The sequence below is a fragment of the Leucoraja erinacea genome, chromosome 28, assembly GCF_028641065.1.
Source record: "Leucoraja erinacea ecotype New England chromosome 28, Leri_hhj_1, whole genome shotgun sequence".
NCBI classification, from domain to species: Eukaryota; Metazoa; Chordata; class Chondrichthyes; order Rajiformes; family Rajidae; genus Leucoraja; species Leucoraja erinaceus.
Window position 1 is genome coordinate 2,030,309 of NC_073404.1, and position 17,707 is coordinate 2,048,015.

Here is a 17,707-nt window from a genome sequence, read left to right on the forward strand (position 1 = left end):
GTTCAGGTACAAAGCCGCTCTGCAAAATGGAACAAATACCACCCACTAAGGTTAAATCTCTGTATCTGTTGGCTTTGGAGACCAAAACATGACCAGACAAACACAAATCATTTTGGAAAACTGAAATAAAAGCAGATGATAAAGGAAAAAAATCTGCAGCATTTGTTGAGAGTCCTGACCTTTAAACTGAACTTTGAAGTTTTTGAAAGATGTTCTTTGCGGCTGGTTGGGGGGAGGTGCGGATAGAGAAAATAGGCTATGATGGGCGGTAGATGGATTAAAACAATGGAAGGGTGGAAACTGTATGGTGAAATAATGCAATTTTAAGACAAGACAAGGAGACAAAAGATAGCCTGCAAGTGGAGAGGGGAAGCAGCCATCAGCTGAAATTTCCAGAAGAAAAATTGTGAATACATAAAATTCATAATGAAATTGCAAAAATCTCATTATCTGATAAGGTCGGGCTCAATGGTGTTTCTAGAATATGCAGAGTCAAAGACGGGTACAATTTCTGCATTTCGCTTCTTTGAAACAGTGGAGAAACCTAAGATCAGTGAGGTTAGAGATGAAGGGGAACAATCTTTAGGTCTGGGCTTAAGTTTTCTTCAAACTGGCAACTCAATTCATGCTTTACCTCACCAATGTAGAAGGGACCACATTAGGAGCAGAGAATAAAACGCTACATTTAAAATCTGATTATGTTGCTGTTTCACCTGTTTCCAGGTGAAACAGGGCAGCGCGGTGGCGCAGCTGTAGAGTTGCTGCCTTACAGCGCCGGAGATCCGTGTTCGATCCCGACTACGGCTGCTGTCTGTACGGAGTTTGTACGTACTCCCCGTGGGTTTATTCCGAGACGATCGGTTTCCTCCCGCACTCCAAAGATGTACAGGTTTGTAGGTTAATTGGCTTGGTATAGTGTAAAATTGTCCCTAGTGTGTGTAGGGTGGTGTTAATGTGTGGGGATCGCTGGTCGGCATGGACTCAGTGGGCCTAAGGGCCTTTTCTGCGTTGTATCTCTAAACTAAACTAAACAGTGCAACACAAGGAAATGCAATGGAATGGGGATTGGGTACTGGTTGACATGGAAGAATGCAGTAGCCCGAGAGGCAAAGGTCCCTTCAGGTCAGAGAAAAGATTTGGCTAGAGGTGCCAATAAATATCTACATGTATAGAGCCATTATTTACCTGATAACTCTTTTCAGCTGTGAAGTCTGCTTGGATATATTGGCACAGAGTCTTACTGTAGCTGCCAATTGAATCGCACGTCCCAGATGCATGTATACTTCACTGTTACTCGGCTTTAACCCCATGGAGATTTTGTTGGAACCAGACTACCCTTTTCACAGATTGAACTCAGAAACCTATCCATGGATGATGAGGTGTCAAGTTCGAAAGGCTTCAAAATTATTATCTCAGTGGATGTGGAAGTAACGACGCCTCAACACATCTCTCACTCATTCGTAAAAGTGAGCCCAGTCACCAACAATACTCAGATTGATTTTTATCAAAGGCAGCCATTTGTTTATACAACTGAACCACCAGGCAGCCCGGTTTCTGAGTGCAATTCAGCCTGTGCAAACTAAAGCCTTTCTCTCAAAGCTCTCAGCACACATACAGTGCCCTCCATAATTTTTGTGACAAAGACCCATCATTTATTTATTTGCCTCTGCACTCCACAATTTGAGATTTGTAATATAACAAAATCACATGTGGTTAATGTGCACATTGTCAGATTTTAATAAAGGCCATTTTTATACATTTTGGTTTCACCATGTAGAAATTACAACTGTGTTTATACATAATTCCCCCATTTCAGGGCACCATAATATATGGGACAGATGGCGTTGCAGGTGTAATTGCTCAGGTGTGTTTAATTGCCTCCTTAATGCAGGTATAAGAGAGTGCTCGGCACCCAGTCTTTCCTCCAGTCTTTCCACCTTTGGAAACTTTTATTGCTGTTGATCAACATGAGGACCAAAGTTGTGCCAATGAAAGTCAAAGAAGCCATTATGAGACTGAGAAGCAAGAATAAAACTGTTATAGAGATATCAGCCAAACCTTAGGCTTACCAAAAGCAACTGTTTGGAACATCATTAAGAAGAAAGAGAGCACTGGTGAGTTTACTAATCGCAAAGGGACTGGCAGGCCAAGGAAGACCTCCACACCTGATGACAGAAGAATTCTCTCTATAATAAAGAAAAATCCCCAAACACCTGTCCGACAGATCAGAAACACTCTTCAGGAGTCAGGTGTGGATTTGTCAATGACCACTGTCCACAGAAGACTTCATGAACAGAAATACAGAGGCTACACTGCAAGATGCAAACCATTGGTTAGCCGCAAAAATAGGATGGGCAGGTTACAGTTTGCCAAGAAGTACTTAAAAGAGCAACCACAGTTCTGGAAAAAGGTCATGTGGACAGATGAGATGAAGATTAACTTATATCAGAGTGATGGCAAGAGCAAAGTATGGAGGAGAGAAGGTACTGCCCAAGATCCAAAGCATCTCATCTGTGAAACACGGTGGTGGGGGTGTTATGGCCTGGGCATGTTTGGCTGCTGAAGGTACTGGCTCACTTATCTTCATTGATGATACAACTGCTGATGGTAGTAGCATAATGAATTCTGAAGTGTATAGACACATCCTATCTGCTCAAGTTCAAACAAATGTCTCAAATCTCATTGGCCGGCAGTTCATTCTACAGCAAGACAATGATACCAAACATACTGCTAAAGCATCAAAGGAGTTTTTCAAAGCTAAAAAATGGTCAATTCTTGAGTGGCCAAGTCAATCACCCGATCTGAACCCAATTGAGCATGCCTTTTATATGCTGAAGAGAAAACTGAAGGGTACTAGCCCCCAAAACAAGCATAAGCTAAAGACCCTTCTATTAAATGGACTCTCGTACAAGAGAGTGAAGGGAGCCACAGTTACAAAGGGAACAGTGCAGTTTAAACACTGTGTAGCAGATCAAGGAATGTGTACGTCCTCACAGTAACACTAGCAGTTCTGTAAAAGTACTGGATGTGCATGGAATTTATTTTCAGTGTACTACCTTATATTAAAATTGCCCATTCGTTGCAGAAATTCAGACAAATTATGCAAGCCATAATTTCAGTTTTAGGCGAGAAAATTAAAAAGCCAAATAATTGAGCCCTGTCTCGTTAATTTTGTTTTTCTTTCCACAGATCCCATCTGACCCGAGTATTTCAGGAATTTTCTTTTGTTGTTGCATATTTTCAGACTTCACTTTTCACATGATTATAAATTCCAAACACTCAGATACCTTGTTATTATTTTTGCAATAAACTATTCAAAGAAATTAAGATCTAGTTTGTTCACATTCTGCCATTTTTGTACAGCACAAAGCCATTCATGGGATTTTTTTTAGACCAATATGTAGAAGATCCGACTAGAGGACAGGCCATCCTAGACTGGGTATTGTGTAATGAGGAAGTATTAGTTAGCAATCTTGATGTGCAAAGCCCCTTGGGCAACAATGTCGATAATATAGCGGATCTTCTTCACCCACAGATCTGTGTAATTCTCTGCCACAGAAGGCAGTGGAGGCCAATAGTACGTTTCTCACAATTTGCTTGCGAGTGAAACTACAAATAGAAACTCTTGTTTTTGTCCTTACCCTGTTTTCATCATAGATGATCTGGACAATACTGCGATGCTTTGCTTCCACTGGAGGAGGGGAGACGGGCTTCTCTGGCTCTGGAGGCTTGGCTGCTTCCTCTTCAAGTTGTTGCTAAGAGGTAACATAAGAGAGTCAATATTTCTTGCCAACATACACAAGCGTTGCATTCTAAACTATACAAATGCTTTTTTTAAATGAAAAACACATCTTAAAATACATCATTCTCTGGCTCTTCTCACTGTCTTGCACCACACCACATCAAAACACAAATCCCTTTAATATGTTTTTTTACACAAAGTGGAGGTCAAACAAATAAAACAATGAACAAATCAGTTTCTCCAACAATCTCCCCCTGACAAGCTTAGATTCATCTGAAACTTTCTCTCAAACATCCAGTCCAGCTGCCTCTTGCTGGCCACGCTGGCTCTGCAACTTCACCAACTGAAGCTTAAACTTTATGAATGTTTCAGCTGCCATATCCAACTTGCGATATTGTGTTGACAACCCCAGATCTTTGCATTTATTTCTGTGCTATTGGATTGTATAGTACTCCATGTAAATAAAATATAAAAACTTAAAATATAAAATTATTCCATAAATTATATAAAATGGGGGGGGGGGGAGAGGAGGAGTTCAAAATTTTGTGGCATAACTGAAATTACCAATAAGTTGATAATGGTGAAGATAGTGAAGATAAATATGTATATGAAAATGACATTTTATTTATTTATCTTATGTATTAGGTGTGTATTTATATACAAGGTGTAAATTCACTTGATTTCATTGTTGATGTGCTTCGGAATCATCATAACATCATGAGATAGGAGTAGAATTAGGCCATTCAGCCCATCAAGTCTACTCCGTCATTCAATCATGGCTGATCTATCGCTCCCTTCTAACCCTATTCTCCTGCCTTCTCCCCATAACCCATGACACCTGTACTAATCAAGAATCTATCTATCTCTGCCATTGACTTGGCCTCCACTGCCTTCTATGGCAAAGAATTCCACAGATTCACCACCCTCTGACTAAAGAAATTTCTCATCTCCTTCCTAAAAGAACATCCTTTAATTCTAAACCTCTAGTCCTAGATTTTCCCACTAGTGGAAACATGCTCTCCACATCCACGCTATCCAAGCCTTTCATTATTCTGTACATTTCAATGAGCCCCCCCCACCCTCATTCTTCTAAACTCCAGCATATATAGACCCAGTGCCGTCAAACATTTATAGATACATAGACAATAGGTGCAGGGGTAGGTCATTCGACCCTTTGAGCCAGCATTGCCATTCAATGTGATCATGGCTGATCATCTACAATCAGTACCCCACCATTCCTGCCTTTTCCCAAACCCCTTGATTCCGCTAACCTTAAGAGCTCTATCTAACTATCTTTTGGATGGATCCAGTGAACCGGCCTCCACTGCCTTCTGAGGCAAAGAATTCCACAAATTCACAACTCTGTGAGAAAAAGTTTTTGTCTATCTTTGGTAATAAGCCAGCATCTGTTCCTTTTTATTACAAGGAAACGGAATTGTAAATGTAGCTTAGATGGGATAATTGGTATCCAGGGAATGAAAACATTTCACCACAGCACTACAATTGCCTAAGTTACATGTGGCAGTAATTTTTGGACTGATGATTTTGCGCTATTCCATAGTATTCATGGGTACAAATTCCTGTATAGCAGGATTAGAACTCCTTTCAGTTCAGGATTATGTGATGGTACACTAGGTAATAAGACTGACAATAGTGCAGACAATGTACAGTCTCAATGTCGGCCAATAAATGTATATTGTACAGAAAGGTTGTTATTTAGCACATGTCCAGAACTATTTTTTGGTGCTAAAATCATTCTTTCACACAAATAGAAATAATTCAAATAGTGCTGAGTTCAATTTTGGGAAACAACTGCCATCAGATAGTGAAATGTTGTAACAATTCAGCCCAGGTTTAAACTTTCAATCATTCTTGTTAATTTTTTGTGTTCAATTTACCAATTTCATTTTTGGGGGGAAATTCAAAGCAAACACTCTCACAGACAGATCACCTGTCAGATGCTCTTGCATATTGTTTTTTTAACTGTAACTGTTTAACATTTTCTCAAATATATAATGATTTTATGCAGGCTTTCAGTTCATCTGTTTTAGTATCTCGTACAATTACTGGTTGCATTTGAAGAAAATCTCCAGTGAGCACCAGAATAATATCTCCCATTTATCGCGTCTAAGATTTTCCAAAGTTCAATTTAATGCTTCAACGGCTATCTTGCAAGCCATTGCACATTAATTACAGATTTGCAGTCTTTCAGAATGTTATCCATTGCAGTTCCCCGTGCCAAATTTAAAGGTAGTTTAAAAGCTGATTGTGCAGATTTCCCCTATCAAGTGTTAAAGCAGTGCCTGAGAATCAATCAATTTTATTTGTTTAAGAAGGAACTGCAGATGCTGGAAAATCAAAGGTACACAAAAATGCTGAAGAAATTCAGCGGGTGCAGCAGCATCTATGGAGCATGAAGAAGGGTTTCGGCCCGAAACGTTGCCTATTTCCTTCGCTCCATAGATGCTGCTGCACCCGCTGAGTTTCTCCAGCATTTTTGTGTACCAATCAATTTTATTTGTATAGCACATTGAAAAACACCTCACGTTGACCAAAGTGCTGTACACCAGTTCAGGTACTAATGTGCTACATACAATGTTACACAGACCTAACAATACATACATAAACTGTTTACAGCGCCTCCTCAGAGGGACTCAAAAACGCTAGGGAGTAGAAATAGGTTTTGAGCGTCGACTTAAAGGAGTCGATGGAGGGGGCAGTTCTGATGAGCAGAGGGATGCTGTTCCACAGTCTAAGTGCTGCAACCGCAAAAGCGCAGGCACCCCTGAGCCTAATCCTAGACCGCGGGATAGTCAGTACCCCCAAGTCGGGTGACCTGAGGGATCTGGAGATAGAATGGTGGGTCAGAAGAGTTTTGATATGGGGGGGGGGGGGGGGGGGGGGGGGGCTCTTAAGGGCTTTGTATACGAATAAGAGGAGCTTCAAGTTGATTCTGTACCGTACTGGGAGCCAGTGGAGAGAGGCCAGAATCGAGGTGATGTGGTCCCTTTTACGGGTACCTGTCAGAAGTCTTGCTGCGGCGTTTTGAACCATTTGCAGGCGGGACAGGGATGATTTGCTGATGCCAGTGTATAGGAAGTTGCAGTAGTCAAGGCAAGAGGAGATGAATGCGTGGATGATATTTTCAAGGTCGTCGAATTGGAACTATGGTACGAAGCTGGAAGAAATAGCTTTTACCACGGAGTTGACTTGCTTGTCAAACTTTAATGCGGAGTCAAATATCACAGCAAGGTTTTTGACGTGCGGTTTGACTAAGGAGGTTAGGCTTCCAAGGCTGCCTGTTATCGTTTGAATGGAGTCGGAGAGGCCGAGTAGGATGCCCACAGACTTGCTCTCGTTTAGTTGGAGGAAGTTCTGTGCCATCCAACATTTTATGTCCTCGAGGCAGTGCATGGCTGATTAAATTTGACCGGTTGTTGGGTTTCAGGGGGAGATAGAACTGTGTGTCATCTGCATAACAGTGGAAAGAAATGATAAGTCCAAGATCATGTTTTGTCTTCACATTTTAGCAGCGTAGATTAAGGAGGAAAGAATTTCCTGTTCCACCAAAAGCACCTATATAAAATGCATTGCTGATTTTGTTCTGTAATAGTTATATGGATGGGAAGGGAATGGAGGGTTATGGTCTGAGCGCAGGTGTATGGGACTAGGGGAGATTATGTGTTCGGCACGGACTAGAAGGGTCGAGATGGCCTGTTTCCGTGCTGTAATTGTTATATGGTTATATGGTAATAGCATTGGAAGCATTTCTTTGGAATCTCAGTAAACTGATTTAAAATGTGTGAATTTTAATATCCTTCAGATATTCAGCGCTTCTCTTTGTGGTTCAGGTGATCCCAAAATACTTTGCTCAGGTCCAATCAATATAACTCATCTGAAGAAATATCATCAATATTCAATGGCAAAAATGTAAATTGGGCCCTCTTTGGGCAAAGGAGGTCCTCCAAGGTTTTTTTTTTTAAGTAGGTGCAGTGCACATATTTGTGCTAAATCTAGCTTGCATGCAAAACTTCAGCTTTGAAGATTGTTTTATTACCGAGAAACACAGGGGACATCCAAGTATTCTATTTTGTTATATATTTATATATTTCTTCCTCCCTGCGACTGCGACCCGCTCTAACTAGGATTGCTGCCTCTAATCGCTAGCCCATGATCCTAACGAGCAAGTTTGTGTAGCTGTTGGGTTTTTAATTTACTCACTTACAGATGTGGTGATCATAATCAAGGCCAGTTTTTATGTGCATCCCTAATTCACTAAGTGAACATGATGATATTTGACCCAGAATCAATGAGGATATGGTTACCTTGATCCAAAGTAGGATCATGTGCAAATTGATGGAGACCTGCTAGTATTTGAGTATAGGAGCAGGGAGGTTCTACTGCAGTTGTACAGGGTCTTGGTGAAATCACACCTGAAGTATTGCGTACAGTTTTGGTCTCCTAATCTGAGGAAAGACATTCTTGCCATAGAGGGAGTACAGAGAAGGTTCACCAGACTGATTCCTGGGATGTCAGGACTTTCATATGAAGAAAGACTGGATAGACTCGGTTTGTACTCACTAGAATTTAGAAGATTGAGGGGGGGATCTTATAGAAACTTACAAAATTCTTAAGGGGTTGGACAGGCTAGATGCAGGAAGATTGTTTCCGATGTTGGGGAAGTCCAGAACAAGGGGTCACAGTTTAAGGATAAGGGGGAAATCTTTTAGGACCGAGATGAGGAAAACGTTTTTCACACAGAGAGTGGTGAATCTCTGGAATTCTCTGCCACAGAAGGTAGTTGAGGCCAGTTCGTTGGCTATATTTAAGAGGGAGTTAGATGTGGCCCTTATGGCTAAAGGGATCAGGGGGTATGGAGAGAAGGCAGGTACAGGATACTGAGTTGGATGATCAGCCATGATCATATTGAATGGCTCGAAGGGACGAATGGCCTACTCCTGCACCTATTTTCTATGTTTCTATGTTTGCTTTGATGTGCCTGCTGCCTTTGTTCAGAGGTATTGGTGCTGGTTTATTATTGTCATGTGTACTTAGATAAATCGAAAAACTTTGCTTGCGTGCTATCCTACCAAATCACGTTATACACAAGCATAATTAACCATACAAAAGTATAATAGGTCATACATAATTATAACAGTGAGCAGAAAGAGAAAAATGCCAGAGTGCGGCACATAGTGTTGCAGCATTACAGCTCTGGAGAAACAGTGCAAGAGCTGATGGTGTATGCTTCCTTGCTTCTATATTTTCTGCCCAATCTTCTAGCTTATGGGAGGACCGTTCTGTAGCCTGTTAACAGCAGGGAAGGAGCCGTTCCTGAAGCTGATGCGATATGTTTTCAAGCTTTTGTATTTTCTGCCCCCTGGGATAGGGTAGAATAGGGAATGGGTGCTGTTGGACTAAAATATCTTAAATGTTTCTTTCTTTTTCATGCCCCACTGGGCAGAAGATATAGAGGCATGAAAGCTTACAGACTCAGGAATAGCTGTCCCCTCTTATCAGGTTTCTGAACAGTCTGTCCATAAGCTTAGGGTACTGTCCAATTCATCTCTATCCCTATCTATCTCATCTATATTAGACTATGTTGGTAAAACTGGTGCACTACAATTAAAGTCAGGCTGAACAGAAATGGGCCCTTCGCCCCAACTGGTCCATGACAATCAAGGTGCCCCATCTACACTAGTCCCACCTACCTGCATTTGGCCCATATCGTCTAAACCTTTCTTATGCATGTAACTGTCCAAATTCATTTTAAATGTTGTTATAGTACCTGTCTCAACTACCTTTGCTGACAGCTTGTTCCATATGTGTGGAAATAGTTGCCTCCAGGGTTCCTATTAATTTATTCTCCTCTCATCCTAAACCTATGTCCTCTGGTTCTTAATTCCCATACTCTGATAAAAGACTGTGCATTCACCCTATCTGTTCCCTTCATGATCTTATACACCACTATAAGATTGATCATCCCTCAGTCTTCTTCATTCCAATAAATAAAGTCCAAGCCTACCCAACCACTCCCTGCAGTTCAGCCCCTCAAGTCCTGGCAACATCCTTGTAAATGTTCTCTGCACTCTTTCCAAATTAACAACATCTTACTATGGCAAGGTGACCAAAACTGAACACAATACACCAAATGCGGCTCCAACAATGCCTTGTTCAACTGTAACATAACATCTCAACTTCTATACTCAACTGTAACATAACATCTACCTTTGATTTCAACCAGCATCTACAGTTCCTTCTTACACATCTCAACTTCTATACTCAATAGGTAAGACATAAAATGCTGGAGTAACTCAGCAGGACATGCAGCAACTCATGAGAGAAGGAATAGGTGACGTTTCGGGTCCAGACCCTTCTTCAGACCTTAATACCCTGAATGACAAAGGCCAATGTATCAAAATCCTTCTTGACCACATTATCTACTTTCCAGGAATATGCATCTCAGCTCCAAGATCCCTTGGATCTGCCAGACTCCCTGAACCCTGACATTCAGTGTAGGTCCTGCCCTAGTTTGACTTCCCCAAATGCAACACCTTGCACTTATCTGCATTATACTCTATTTACCGTTTCTCAGCCCATCTGCCCAAATGATCAAGATACCACTGTAATTTTTGATAACCACCTTTGCTATATATGATGCCACCCATTTTTTGTGTCATCTGCAAAATTACTAATAAGGACTAGCGAAAATGGAGCATATCGGACGGCATGGGTAAGTTAGGTCAAAAGGCCCATTTTAGTGCTATTTGACTGATTATCTGATTGGATTGGATAGCATGCAAAACAAAGCTTTTCACTGTACTGGTACACATGACATGGATGTCATTTTCACTAAACAATGCATTTTGACATCAAATACTTTTTTTGTGCAGAAAAATAGCAGAAGTCCAAGACACTTTTCAGGACTACTCATGAGAAAAGTATTTTATTTTTGCCACATGTAATCAGATAGTGATATTTTTAATCACATTTAAAAACACAAGAGCAATAGCATCACATTCTTGATTTCTGGCTGGTTGATGATTAAAAGGTTTTGGAGAATCAGAAGGTCAATTACTTGCCTCGAGATACCCAAACTCTGAAGTGCTCTAGTTGCCACAGAATTTCAATGGCTGGTTCAATGAAAAAAATCTAATCAATGGTCATGCCTTTTCTCTCTGCCCTAACTCATTTCTTCGAGAATGTTGATTCTGCGGGTCTCAGCTATGGCACTGTTATTGAATGTCCACCATATATTATCAGGCTTTCCCCAGTGAGAGACTTATTGCCTGGTATTCGTTGCCTAACACTGGTATAGTGCAATAATTATCAGACATGTATCAATCCATACCAGAAAGCAGAACAGGTCTTGCAGCTGGTTATATAAGCATCTTTATTTTCCAAGGAACCGCAAACAATTATATATTGTGCAATAAAAAGTGAACATCCCCACTTCTAACACAGAGGAAGGTCAGTCAAAGGGGACATGACTTGAGAATTAAGGGACAGAAGTTTAGGGGTAACATGAGGGGGAACTTCTTTACTCAGAGAGTGGTGGCTGTGTGGAATGAGCTTCCAATGAAGGTGGTGGGGGCAGGTTCGTTTTTATCATTTAAAAATAAATTGGATAGTTATATGGACAGGAAAGGAATGGAGGGTTATGGTCTGAGCGCAGGTATATGGGACTAGGGGAGAATACGTGTTCGGCACGGACTAGATGGGTCGAGATGGCCTGTTTCCGTGCTGTAATTGTTATATGGTTATAAGATGAAGCAGCTGGTTGAGTTTAAGATACTATTGAGAAACCCTTCTAACTCGGGCTAATCTCAAACAATCCCGACTGTGTACCTTTGTATGGATTACAATAGTTGAGATTTCTACTCTTAACGTCTATTGCCCTGAGTGTTGTGATGCCTCAGTCAAATGGCATGTTGTAGAAAAAGGCAGTTACTCTCTCCTTGAGGGCTTGAGCGAAGCAATCTTGGTTAAACAGGAGAGAGATACAAGGAACCGCAGATGCTTGAATCGTAAGCAAAAAACAAAGTGCTGAATGAACCCAGTGGTTCAGGCAGCATCTGTGTGTGTGTGTGTGTGTGTGTGTGTGGGGGGGGGAGATCGATAAATTATGCTTCAGGTCAGGAAACATTGTCTGTCCATTCTTTTCACAGATGCTGCCTGAGTTTCTCCAGAACCTCATCTTTTGGTTAAACCCAAATTGGGCATCAGTGAAAAGTTGATTTAGAAGAATGACAAGCAATTTTATCGAAACATTGATGGCTCTTTTGGGGGCTAGACAGGGTAAGCACCTGAAATCCGTTTCCCTTCATGGGTAAAGTTAGGATGAGGGGCTCAATCTTAGAATAAAGGGGCTCTCATTTAAGACCGAGTAGAATTTCTTTTTGAAGTTGAGTGTCTATGGAATTCCTTTCATAGTCCTTAAGCAGAATTCTATCTTCACACAATGTGCACAATCATTCAGTGTGGCACTAAAATATAACGCAAAAGAAAAAAGATTGGGCAAGTGAAAATGCAAGCCCCTGAGGCACAAGAGATGGAGACACTGGAAATAGACACAAAATGCTGGAATAACTCAGCAGGACAGGGAGCAACTCTGGATAGAAGGAATGGGCCACATTTTAGGTGGAGACCATACTGCAATCTTGAACCAACAAATAAAACCTAAACTGCTGGAGGAATTCAGCGAATCAGGCAGCGTCTGTGGCCATTTTGGGTTAGACCCTTCTTCAGACTAATGGAGGAGAGAAAGCTCTTAGTAAGAGATGAAGGGAAGGGGTTGGACGAACTGGAGAGTGACAGGTGGAGCCAGGTAAGGGGGGATTGATTGGCAAATGAGGGAGAAAAGTGTGGAGATAGTCAAAGACTGGGGCGGTAAGTGGAGAAGACAGGGTTAAGTGGAGAAGACAAAAGAGTACAACTGGTGAAATCTGATAAGAAGGGGTGCACAGGACAGTGAAATGCAAAACCAGGGGAGAGATGGTGGCAAGGAGGAATAGGGAGAAGAAAGAAGGGAACCCTGGAGTAGAAAGGGATGGGTGATGAGCGGATGGAAGAGGGTGAGAGAACTGGGTGACAGGTAGGTAAGAAAGGCGTGTGCAGGGGAGGGTGGGCAGATGAAAAAGGGTGAAGGATTTACACAGAATTGGAGAATTGAACGTTCATGGTTGTTAGCTACACAGGAGAAATATTAAATGTTGTACTTCTAGTTTATGCATGGGACTTCACTCTGGCAGTTGAAGGGAGGAGTGGGAAGGGGAATTAAGATGGCTGGCAACCAGGAGCTCAGGCAGACAGACCACAAGATGAGGAACAGTAGCCAACAAAAGCAGCAGAAACATACGCCATTGCAATCTATAACTTCATGTCTATGATTTCCATCAGTCAACCATTAGTACTATGCCGGGGGATCAGTCCTCAATGAAGGACACGTCTGAAGTAGCGATTTTCTAGTCTGATCCCCATATCCTCTATATGGACTTTAATGAGGCATTTGTCAAGATCTCGCATGCTAAGATGGTTCAAATATTTAGACCACATGGGATCCAATGCAAGCTGGAAAATTGGATGCTCGGTAATAGGAGCCAGATGGTAGTGGCGCAGGGTTGCTTTTCTGATTGGAAGTCTGTGACCAGTTGTACCACAAGGATTAGTGTAGGAAACTTTGATGATTATGTTACAGATGAATCACTTGGATGCAAATATTGGTGGAATGATTAGTAAATTTAGAGATTATTTGAAAATCTGTGGTGTTGTAGATAGCAAGGAGGATTGCCTTGGGCAACAGCATCGACTGGAAAGTTAGGCGTGTAGAATTTAAACCTGGCAAGTGAGAAGCAATGCATTTTGTAAAGTCATATAAAAAGTAGGGCAAATGTAAATAGCAGAACCCTAACGAGTGTTGATGAACAGAGGGACCTTGCGATACAAGTTCACATCCATGAAAGTAGTAGCACAGATAAATAGGATGGAGGCTACATGTGGGATATTTGCCTTCATGATCTGAGGGGGCATTTTCCCTAGAGAATATGCAATGCAGGTACTGTTACACGTACTCTGACTACATATAAGGCACATCTGGACAGGCATTTCAATCACCAAAGCATAGGTTTAATTTACAGGTAGAGTATAGAGTACTATTCCATCAGTGGTGCCTGGGCGATAGCAGTCTGTGCGTTTTTTCATTCTTTTTTGTTATTTTTTAGTGTTAAAAGTTTGTTTTAATGTTCTTCGGTTTGTTTTATGTGGGGGAGGGGGGAGGGGAAAGCGGATCAGGGGAAACTTTTTTTTCAAGCTCTTAAACCGAGATGTGATTCATTTTCGGATCATTCTCTGGGCGCTCTGTGGCCTTCCATCGATGGAGCTAGAGGCACTCCTCAGACTGTCGTGAGCCCCACCGTGGGCGTGGACTTAACATCGGAGCTTATCCCTTGACTGCGAATCAACATCAAGGCCTCGTAGTCTCGGGTGAGGCCGAGTCGGGAGCTCCAACGTCGCGGAAGGTTCGACCAGCCCCGACGCGAGGTTCGATCGCCCGGCGCGGGGGAGCTGACATCCCTCCCGATGCGGGAGCTTGATCGCCTCGACGCGGAGGCCCCGAACGCCGCCGGCTACGGGAGTCAAGATTGTCTCGTCAACGGGGGCTCGAGGCCCACAACCGAGGAAGAACAGAAGGAAGAGACTTGAACTTTATTTTGCCTTCCATCACAGTGAGGAATGTGTAGGAATCACTGTGGTGGATGTTCATGTTAAAATGTGTTTTTGAGTGATCTGTTGCTTTTTATTGTACGACTGACCAGGCCAATGAAATTCCTCGTATGTTGCAAAACATACCTGGCGAATAAAGTGTGATTCTGAAAAAGGACATTCGATTCAACCGCCAACCATCGTTCACACTAATTCTGTTATCCCAGTTTCTCATCCATTTCCTACACAATAGGGGCAATTTACAGAGGGCAATTAACCTACAAACCCGGATGTTTTTAGAATGTGGGAGGAAACCCACACGGTCACAGAAAGAATGTGGAAACTCCACACAGACGGCACCCAAGGTCAGGAATGAACCCGAGTCTCTGGTGCTCTGAGGCAGGGGTACTACTAGCTGTGCCACAATGCTGCCCGTAAATAGAGCAAATGCATGCAAATAGAACTAGGGTAAGTAAGTACAATGATTAGCATGGAAAAGTGGACCGAATGGGTTGTTACACATGTATGACTATTGAGTCTCATCCTTAGAAAAGATGCAATCTGCAACACAGGATTGTGTGTGCTAAAGCGTAAAAATAATATGCGATGATAGGTTTTCCCGCTAGCGAGTTAAAAGCTCTAGAGTTCTTTAATTTCAAGTTGGCTCCAAAAATATCCTTGCCCTCCACAATGGAGGAGGCCAGCACAGGAGTGTTAAAGAGTGTTCGTCTCATTACATAGATCCATATACAAATTTTTCAAGACTCAATCCATTATTGACCCCCCCAAGCGTTCTTCCATTAAAACCTGGTGCATCTCATTCCCCCAATCTACATCCTACTCCATACAATATATGTTTTGAGGTTGTAGCATGCAGAATAGGCAAAGCAGTTTGTGGTGCATTTGGTCTTTCAGTTGATAGATGCCACAAAATAAATTAATTGAATAAGATTACAGTGCACATTGTTGGGACAAACGTTCAATGCCAACAGTTGTAAACCTGCGTTTTAGGATGGACAGTGACTTTAAATTAGATCGCCAAATATGCGCGGTGGTTAAGTCCAGCTTCTTTCACCTAAGGAAGCTGGCGAAGGTGAAGCCCATTCTCGAGCGGCAGCATTTTGAGACAGTAATCCATGCCTTTATTACATCTAGGCTGGATTACTGTAACGCGCTCTATTTTGGTGTTGCTCGTTCTTCACTGGCTCGTCTCCAGTTGGTTCAGAATGCTGCTGCTCGCCTTTTAACAGGGACTCGAAAGAGGGAGCACATATCGCCAATTCTGGCCTCCCTACACTGGCTCCCGGTGCACTTTCGAGTTCATTTTAAGATACTGTTATTTGTTTTTAAATCTCTGAATGGGCTCGCCCCGCCTTACCTCTCTGAGCTGCTCCACCCATACGCTCCTGCCCGGTCCCTCAGGTCAGCTGGTCAGCTGCTCCTGGAGGTACCGAGGTCTAGTCGGAGGCTCAGAGGGGATAGAGCCTTCTCTGTTGCTGCTCCGGCACTCTGGAACACCCTGCCGTTGCACATCAGACAGGCCCCCTCACTGTCCATCTTCAAATCCAGTGTTAAAACACATTTGTACTCCCTGGCTTTTGACCATGCCTGAGGCTTTGCTTCTGTTTGTGGTGTTTTTGATGTTTCTTTATTTTACTTGTCTTTTCCTATTATTTCTTTTGATTGTTCTTTTTGGTGTGTATTAACTTTTTGTCAATGATTAGTGATGTACAGCACTTTGTTGCAGCTATGTTTGTTTTTAAAGTGCTCTATAAATAAAATTATTATTATTATTATTATTATTATAGAGTGGTTCAGGAAAGAACTGCAGACGCTGGTTTAAATCGAAGATAGATACAAAATGCTGGAGTAACTCAGCGGGGCAGGCAGCATCTCTGGAGAGAAGGAATGGGTGACGTTTCGGGTCGAGACACTTCTTCAGACTGATATCAGGGGAGTGGGCGGTAGCGATAAAATATAATCGGAGACTGGTCGGAGGGGAGGGGAGGGGATGGAGAGAGGGAAAGTTAGGGTTACTTGAAGTTAAAGTGGTTCATCTCAGTTCAGTTTATTGTCATGTGTACCGAGGTACAGTGAAAAGCTTTTGTTGCGTGTTAACCACAGTGGAAAGACATGATTACAACAGATTCATTCACAGTGTAGATACATGATAAGGGACTGACGTTTCATGCAAGATAAAGCCAGTACAGTTTGATCAAGGATAGTCCGAGGGTAGAATTGTGGTAGAATGGTTCAGTTGCCTGGTAACAGCTGGAAAGAAACTGTCCCCGAATCTGGAGGTGTGCGTTTTCACACACCTTCAGCCCGACGAGAGAAGAGGGAGTGACCAGGGTGCAACTTGTCCTTGGTTTGTGTGATGGTCTGGGCTACGTCCACAATTCGCTGCAATTTTATGTGGCGTTAGAAGGAGCTGTTCCTAAAACAAGCTGTGATGCATCCTTAAAAACCGCTTTCATTTGCAGAAATTTATGAATAAACCATTTTCTCACGATGCAAATTGCAACCAGTGGAGTATAGCAGGATTCAATACTGAGGGCCCCTTGTTCATCATCTATATCAATAATTTGAATGACGAGATCAGGATGTTTACATATTTGTTTGCTCAGGTATAAGACTAGATGGCAACATGGTTTCCCAGAAGGACGCAGAGGGGCTTCAAAGTCAATTTTATTCGGCAAAAGACGCATGCAATAGACCCAAGTAAATGACACGGGTAATATGGATGGTGAGAAGCAAGGTTATCCCTATGGTACAAAAGGTAGAAAAGCAGAGTATATTTTAAATGATGAGAGATTGAAAATATTTTGTGTTCATAGGAACCCAAGGATTACGGCACAAAAAAAATGGAAGAAATTGCAAATTCAGTAAGCAATCAGTAAGGCAAACAGTTCATTGACCTGTACTACAAGAGGATTTGAGTACAAGAAGAGAGTGATTTGGGGCCATTGTGGCACCAAACCTAGAATGTATTACACACAGGTCTGTTCTCCCCAACCAGGAACTGGAATAATTGCAAAACAGAAAACCTTTCTAAAATGGACAAATATTCAACATTTAGATTAGAGGGTTGAGGGTTGGAGGTATTCAAGGTATTGGAGGATTAGAGGGTTGAGAGGTACTCTCTTTGAACACAAATAGATACGGGATTTGTTTTCTTTGGCTAGCATGTTCAGAAACAGGGCTAATAATCTCAAGAGAAGGGTTTAGCTATTCTGAGTACATATGGAACAACAGGTCTTCATT

The 17,707-nt window shown here is 42.1% G+C and overlaps 1 protein-coding gene across 22 annotated transcripts in view; it reads right to left on the reverse strand.

Annotated features, from left to right (window-relative positions):
* The window catches only part of ncor1 (nuclear receptor corepressor 1), a 171,226-nt gene that overhangs the window by 121,343 nt on the left and 32,176 nt on the right, over positions 1-17,707 (reverse strand). For all 22 annotated transcript variants that reach the window (XM_055657492.1, XM_055657491.1, XM_055657489.1 and 19 more), the window contains exon 6: positions 3,642-3,755. In XM_055657492.1, coding sequence (XP_055513467.1) covers positions 3,642-3,755 — 114 coding nt within the window. The remainder of the gene's footprint in view (positions 1-3,641; positions 3,756-17,707) is intronic.